The sequence below is a fragment of the Hyperolius riggenbachi genome, chromosome 2, assembly GCF_040937935.1.
Source record: "Hyperolius riggenbachi isolate aHypRig1 chromosome 2, aHypRig1.pri, whole genome shotgun sequence".
Taxonomy (NCBI): Eukaryota; Metazoa; Chordata; class Amphibia; order Anura; family Hyperoliidae; genus Hyperolius; species Hyperolius riggenbachi.
In genome coordinates, this window is record NC_090647.1 from 15084077 (window position 1) to 15092202 (window position 8126).

At 43.2% G+C, this 8126-nt stretch overlaps 1 protein-coding gene across 1 annotated transcript; it reads right to left on the reverse strand.

Moving 5' to 3' along the window:
- Positions 1 to 1111: 1111 nt before the first annotated feature.
- Positions 1112 to 4878, reverse strand: LOC137544621 (olfactory receptor 52Z1P-like). The gene is made up of 2 exons (XM_068265716.1): positions 4743 to 4878; positions 1112 to 2140 (listed from the first exon to the last, which is right to left on the reverse strand). Exon 2 carries the CDS (start codon positions 2129 to 2131, stop codon positions 1112 to 1114), a length of 1020 nt encoding a protein of 339 aa, XP_068121817.1. The 5' UTR covers positions 2132 to 2140; positions 4743 to 4878.
- Between the last annotated feature and the right edge of the window lie 3248 nt (positions 4879 to 8126).

Genomic DNA, 8126 nt, shown 5'->3' on the forward strand with positions numbered 1-8126 from the left:
TCAAAGGATTCAGAGGTGTTAAACTGTTAGCCAGTCTGTCTGTGTAAAGCGCACTGAATCGATGGTTGATTTGGGGAATGCTCAGCGACGCGGCCTAACAAATTAGTGTTCCTCGATCCATCTTTCTGCCTGTGGGAACACGCGACGTTTCACAACGGCACACGACGGGCGCAAAAAAGAGTTCAAACAACACAGCTCTTTGTGTGGGAGTTGTCGAGGATCTTACAGAACCAATCTGCCGTGACAGTTGATGCGAAGCATCGTTCGCCTAATCGCACGCGTTTGTTCGCCTACCCATATTGCAAGATTACAGAAACAATCACTCGTCTTGTACAAAATCGTTGGCCGTGGGAAAAATCTTTCACAAAATCGCAACATGGGTACATAGCTTAAATCTGTCAGGACACAGGCTAAAAGGTGTTAAGGTTCAAGCTTTATCATACAACCAGGTTTTCTGTTCAAGTGTTTTGTTTTTTTTAGAGTGTGATTCATAAAATGATGTGCCAGGTCCAACTCTATTTTCCTAGGAGAAGCTAGCTTGGTATTTTTCTCATCACCATTAATTTGTTCATCATAACCAGGGTCGGTTTAGGGGGCCCAATGGCCCTGGGGCAAACTAGAGTTGGGCCCCCCCCCCCCAGAGCAAAGCTTCTCTCACCTCCCCCCCCCTCCCCCCCACCATTAGCCCTCTGCTCCCCGAGGCTCTGCAAGTAGAATAGCCATAATTAGCTATTAGTCCCGGCGGGTGAGCGGACGGGCAGCGGCTGCACTTTGAGACACGCTGTCTCCCTCCCACACACATGACGTGCCGGGTCATAGAGTGGGAGGGAGGCTGCGTGTCTCAGAGTGCAGCCGCTCCCCGTCCGCTCACCCGCCGGGACTAATAGGTAATTATGGTTATTATACTTGCAGGGCCCCAGGGAGCAGGCAGAATGTAGCAGGGTCGGTGCTGCGGGGGCCTCAGCAGAGGTCGGGGCCTCAGGACAGTTGCCCCCTTTGCCTCTATGGTAGCGCCGGCCCTGATCATAACACAACTAGCATGCACTGAAAGTAGTTGGATAATTCAACACCAGAAAGTCCCTTCTACCTTTATTGTGGAGCCAGATAATCCTCACCTCTTGGTCAGTGATACTCTGGCAACGAAATCATCACATATCACTTTACAAACAATGGCAAAGAACCGCTGCTGAATCTCTCTTGTTTTGATCCCGTAGATGATTGGGTTCATCATTGGTGGGACCAGGACATAAAGGTTGGCAAAGATAATGTGGAACTCCAGAGAAATGTGTTCATGGCCAACTCTGTGAGCAATAAAGCTAAAAAATGCCGGTATGTAGAAGAGGATGATGACACATATATGAGACACGCAGGTATTGAAGGCCTTGAAACGGGCTTCTGATGACGGGAGTCTGAGAACAGCTGAAACAATAATAGTGTAGGACACCACAATGAGAATCATGTCCAGGCCAGCTGAACAGGCAGCTATGATCAGTCCATACACTACATTCACACTTATGTCAGCTGTTGCCAATTTGGCCACTGACATATGTTCACAGTAGGTGTGTTCTATCAAGTTGCTTTGTTGGAATGGTAATCTTTTCAGAAGAAAAACAAATGGTGTTATTATACAGAAGCTTCTAAAAAGGGCAACCATGGCTATTTTCCATATGAAGGTGCCAGTGAGGCTTGAGGAGTAGGTCAATGGTTTACATATTGCAAAGTAGCAGTCATAAGCCATAGAGAGCAAAATGGCCGACTCTGTTCCAAAGTTAAAGTGAATAAAGAAGACTTGAGCAAGACATCCGTTATAATAGATTTTATGAGAACCGAACCAGAATATGCTGAGGGTCTTCGGGATGGTGGAGGAGGTCAGGAAGACGTCAGTAAGAGCCAACATCATGAGGAAGATGTACATGGGCTGGTGGAGACTCTCATGGGTGGAGATGACGAGGACCATGATGGTGTTCCCCAGGAGAGACAGAAAGTACATGATGGAGAAGGGGATGGAGATCAGGAGATGTGAGTCCTCCAGACCAGGAACTCCCATCAGGAGGAAAAACTCAGGGTGGAAAGCAGAGAAATTGGACATTTCTTGGCTTATATGACTTCCTAAGTCATCACTCTTTTCCATTCCTTTTGCCTTTAGTATATAATAAACCAAGTAGAAACAAAAGTATAACTGGTGATACAAGTCTCAAGAACTCATGGAACTTTAATTAAACAATGTTTCCACTTTCACACGTTTTGAATTTGAACTCAAGTTTGTGTAATAAGACATATGTGGGTACTGGGTAGTGTGTCACAAAGGAGAACAGACGTAGAACCACATACTGATCCAGAGAGAGAAATGAGTTTAAACACTACATTATGCAGGAGTGAATGAGAAAATAATTGACTTAACCTCCTTGGCGGTATGGACGAGCTCAGCTCATCCATGACCGCCGAAGGGCGCCCGCTCAGGCCCCGCTGGGCCGATTTTCATAATTTTTTTTTTGTGGACGATCGGCGCCACTTGCCGCCGATACGCCGCTACCCACCGCGTAACACGCCCCCCCCCCGAGACCCCTGCGCAGCCTGGCCAATTAGTGCCAGGCAGCGCTGAGGGGTGGATCGGAACTCCGTCTGACGTCACGATGTCAATGACATCATGCGTTCAGAACGGGATTTCCTTATGGGTAATAGCGCCGGCGGCGATCGGAGGGGTGGGAGGGATGCGGAAGGGAGGGGGGCATCATGTAGCTAGTGCTAGGCTAGCTACATGATTTTTAAAAAAAAATATTCAAAAAATAGTGCTGCGCATCCACCCTGGCGCAAACAATAGAACGCCAGTTAATGGACTTTTTATGCAAAATAGATGTTCCGTCAAGTGCTCGAGCCAGCCTTAGATGAATAACCATCAGCCTAGGTGTCATCATACTTACTGCCTCCTCCTACTGAGGGGATAAGAGGCAGGCCATTGCCCCATAAGCACAGGAATGAAGACCACTCCAGAGAAAAAAGTGAGCAGTTAAAATATGAAATAACCAACAGGTTTTGGGCTAGTCCATCTGCTCATGGGGGATTCTCAGGGTTTTCTTCATTTCCAAAAGCATTTACTGAATGGAAGTTGGTAAGTCTACCTGACAAAATAGTGTGCAAGTGAGTAGGAGGGTTGGCTGGTAGCTTACTATTTTGGCAGTTAAACTGCTGTTCAGGAAATGCTGTTGAAAACAAAGAAAACCTTGAGAATCCCCCATGAGGACATGGACGAGTCCAAAACCTGTTGGTTCTATCAGATTTTAACTGTGTACTTTTTGCTGGAGTGGTCCTTCAACACATCATTCAACACAATATTTTTCTGCACCTTTTTTTTCTGCAAATTTCTGTTTATTATTAACTAAAATAAATAAACCAAGTACAACACAGTTACATTTTATTATAATTGTACCTAACAATCACTTTTCCATAGCTATGATTTTCCTATAACACACCATACTATTTACATCTTTTTTTAATAACTTTATCTATCTATCTATCTATCTATCTATCTATCTATCTGTCTGTCTGTCTGTCTGTCTGTCTGTCTGTCTGTCTGTCTGTCTGTCTGTCTGTCTGTCTATCTATCTATCTATCTATCTATCTATCTATCTGTCCACGCTGTTTCATAATTCCATCATTTTTGTTGTTTATATAAACAATAAATGTAATTTGCACACACCATACAATTATTGGTAAAAGTGGCATGCATTTTCCAACACGTCCAGTCTCAAAAAAATCAAGAAAACTGGGAAATTCTATCACATTTCTCGATTGAAAAAAAAGCGTCTGCCAGACCCGAAATTATATCTCCCTCCGAGACGACAACCCGGAGGGGGAATAGTATTTAGCATCGCCAGAGAGTTTAGCAGTGAGAGCCGTCATTCACCTCTCCTGGCACCCAACTCACCGGCGCCGATGCGTACATACATACGCAAAAAAAAACTATGGTTGGGAAGTGGTTAATGACAACCTATTTTCTTCAGATTTTGTCATGACTGGGGAAGAATTGAACACGTGTGTGTGTGACCCTCACTGATAAGAAATTCCAACTATAAAACACTTTCCTAGCAGAAAAAGGCTTCCGAGAGCAAGAAAGAGGTAAAAAAAGGGGAATTTCTTATCAGTGAGGGTCACACTGTAGTGACTTCCTGTCTGATTCAGGACTGAGTCAGCCACTTACATACCGGATATTTAACTCTTTCAGACAGAGAAAGAAAAAAAGGAACACAGCCTAGTTATTTGTGTGCTAGGCACTGTACATACCCATGTCTATCTCATCATGTCCCATGCCACTTCGGGTATCCTTTAAAGGGCACCTAAAGTGAGAGGGGTATGGAGGCTGCCATATTTATTTCCTGGTAAACAAAACCAGTTGCCTGGCTGTCTTGCTGATCTCTTTGTCTGAATCACACACCTTAAACCAGCATGCAGCTAATCCAGTCCCTCTTCAGTCAGAGGACAGGATCTGCTGCATGCTTGTTCAGGGGCTATGGCTAAAAGTAGGCTGGGTTCACACGTAAAAAGGTGTCCAATCCTTTCCTGTCAGTTTTTGACAGTTGGTCCGGTCCAGTCCTGTCAGTTTTGAATGTGTCTCTGTGGGTATGTTCATAAATAAAAGGTGTACATTTCTAGTCCAGATAGGTAGTAGTAAAAATGTTTCTGTACCGTGTTAGCCAAACAATATATGTAGGTAGAAAAAAAACAAAGTCTTGTAAAAGTAATACCTTTTAATGGCTAACTGATAAAGTTAAATAATGCAAGCTTTCTGGGATCTAGTCCCCTTCCTCAGGCATATTTCTAGATGTTAGCTGTAGTAAAACACTGATGCAGGGAAGCTGCATGAAGATGGCAGTTGTACTGGTTGCTGTTTAGCAGTTAGATGTCAGGTGATCAGCAGGCTGGAGCCAGTGAGCTTATGCAAGCAAACATGAAATCTAGCAGGTTTCTGAAGATAGTGAAGCCAAGTCAATCATGTTACATAAGGAGTCATGAATCCCATTCCACAATTTAAACCTTCTGTTAATGTCTTGAACATTTTCATAAATTTGTACTCAGAAATCTTTCTTGCTTGTTCATTTTTGAAGTTACCCTTAAGAATAAATACTTTTAGATATTGCATGCTGTGTCCTGGTTCGCAGAAGTGTTGGCCCACTGGTGTGTCCATTTTACCCTCATTAATTTTAAAGCGGTGATGGTTCATTCTTGTGTGCAGTTTTTGTCCTGTTTCTCCTATATAGATTCCTCTTGAGGGGCATTTCATGCAGCGTATCATGTATTGGATGACACACAGGAAAATTGGTCTTGTATTTGATGATATTTCTGTGAGTTTGGTATTTGTATTTGGCTTGTGCACAAGATATAAGGGCAGGTCTCACACCTTGTGTTATTGCAGGGTAATGTGCCTGGAGTTTCTGGTGTAGATAATGCACTTCTGATAATCATTTGTCTCAAATTGGGAGGTTGTCTGAAAGCAAGCATTGGTAAATCAGGAAAAACTTCTTTCAGGCGTTTGTCTTTATGAAGTATCGGTTGCAGGGCTTTCGATATCTTCCTCAGTGTCTTTAATCTTGGGTTGTAGGTGACCACTATAGGGACTCTGTTGTTTTCAGTCTTTGGGGTTTATTTCAATAGTTCCTCTCTAGATTTTAAAGTTGCTCTGTGTATTTGATCATCAACGATTCGTGGATGATATCCCTGATCTATGAATATATTACGTAGTGACATAAGTTGTCTGTCTCTGTCCTCTGAAACAGAACATATTCGGTTATACCTCAGAGCCTGGCTGTAAACAATAGATTTTTTGGTGTGTTCCGGGTGGAAACTATTCCACTTGAGGTAAATATGCCGGTCAGTTGGTTTACGGTAGATGGATGTTTCTAAAAATCTATCTTGTATATAAATTGTAGTATCCAGGAAACTGACATGGGAGGATGAAAAGTTGAGCGTTAACTTGATGTTCTTGTGGTATTCTGAGAAGTTTTTGTGGAATTTGATTAATTCTTCCTGTGATGCTGTCCAAATTAATAGGATATCGTCTATAAATCTGAAGTAAGCCCATGGTTTAATATCACACGTTGAAAGGAAGTTTTCCTCCAATCTGGCCATAAATAAATTTGCATACTGGGGTGACATTCTACTTCCCATAGCACTGCCCATTGTCTGTAGATATACATCATTCCCAAATGAAAAATAGTTATGAGTTAGTATATACCTGATAAGTTGTAGTGTGGGCTCTGTTGGTAGATCATTCAACTGAAGGAAATGTTGGCAAGCTGCAATACCGTCCTCGTGTGGAATGTTGGTATAAAGGGATTCAACATCCATTGTAGCCAGGATAGCACCCTCTGGGATTGGACCCATGGCAGTCAATTTGTTAAGAAGGTCAGTGGTGTCCTGGATGTAGCTGGCTGTATTCCTTATCATGGGTTTAAGGATGTTTTCTCTTATCGGAGGATAAGACTAAAGGAATTTTTTCATAACAAACCTAAATATTCATCATTTGAAAACACCGAACCTACAAATAGCAAAACCAAAAAGAGCAGTACCTGGACACCAAAATCAGGGCGGAACAAGAAATTAGAAGAATATATTGACAACTTCAGGAAAATAATCAAATTGGAGATACTGGACAAACAAATACAGACACTCTACAACCTCAACACTCAAGAAAGGAAAGCAATACTGAACCTTAAAAGCAATAACAACATAGTAATTAAACCAGCTGACAAAGGAGGAGCTGTAGTGATTTTGGATAAATCCACCTATGTTCAAGAAGCAAACAGACAGCTCTCCAACAACACCTACTACAAAAGACTAGAAACCAACCCCACGCTACAATACTCAAGGGAATTGAAGAATATGCTTAATGATCTTTCCTCAAAATCATCTAACATACTTGCATTAATACCAGATAATCCTAAAATAGGCACCTTCTACATCTTACCAAAAATACACAAAGAAGGAAATCCAGGTCGTCCTATCATCTCTGGTTTGGGGACACTAACAGAAAAGATATCTGGCTGGGTAGAAAACATCCTTAAACCCATGGTAAGGAATACAGCCAGCTACATCCAGGACAACACTGACCTTCTTAACAAATTGACTTTAGCTAGGTCACAGCAGCGCGTACTGGTGGATTAATCCTCAGAGGATAATGGTGCAAGCCTAAAACAGCAAGGAAACATAAACGCACATAGCGGGTAAACCTTCACTACTTGTACACCCAGTTTTGACACCACACTTTGTGCGAATGGACTGAACCTCCACCTCATGCAGGACAGGGGTCACACTCCCCCCTTCATTCCCCTGCTCACCAGATAAATTCCTGATTCGGGCATATCAAGGAATACCATTAATGTAGTTTCGCCGGTAGAACTAGAAAAAACATAGAGAGCCGCCTCTCATAGCATAAAACCTTTTTTAATATGGCTAAAAGCCCCACATAAAAGATGCGTACCAGATTAAAAGCATAACGAGCATATCTCACATATCCTGATGGATGTCAGCCAGATTCCTCGCCGCAGCGCCGGAGACCTCCGTCTATGTGTTGTACCAGGAAGCGTGCGTGTCCAAGGCTCCGCCCTACGCGTTTCGTCACTAAGGGGCGTGACTCATCAGGGGCAATGGACACGCTCGCACGCTCTGTCCTTACATATGCGAGTGCCCGCCCAGAACTCCTCCCACCTCTGCAGGCCCCTATCACAGGTGTACATCTATGCGGCCAGCCAGCAGTGAGGCGGTGACTCCGGCAGGCAACCCCTGCATACCAATCCTAAACTTTACAACTAAAAAATATTAATAACAATAAGATTTACATAAACATGACAACAAGCCCTCCCTAAAAGGTTCTACACAGCGGCGCCTGATCTTATCAAGCATATTGCTTTACAGTATCCTATATAAGTGTTTCCAAATTAGCATTCAGCGATGCCCTATAACCTACTCAATTTTCACCAATACCCTGCCACCCTCTCACACAGTTTACAAAACAGTCCCATTCCAGTCCTCTATTAGGAGGACACAGCGTTTCATTAGGCAATAAACGTTAGTGAATTCACAACCCCATCCATCGCCAACATTTCCCCCCTCCCCTTCCCCCCAGTAACCTC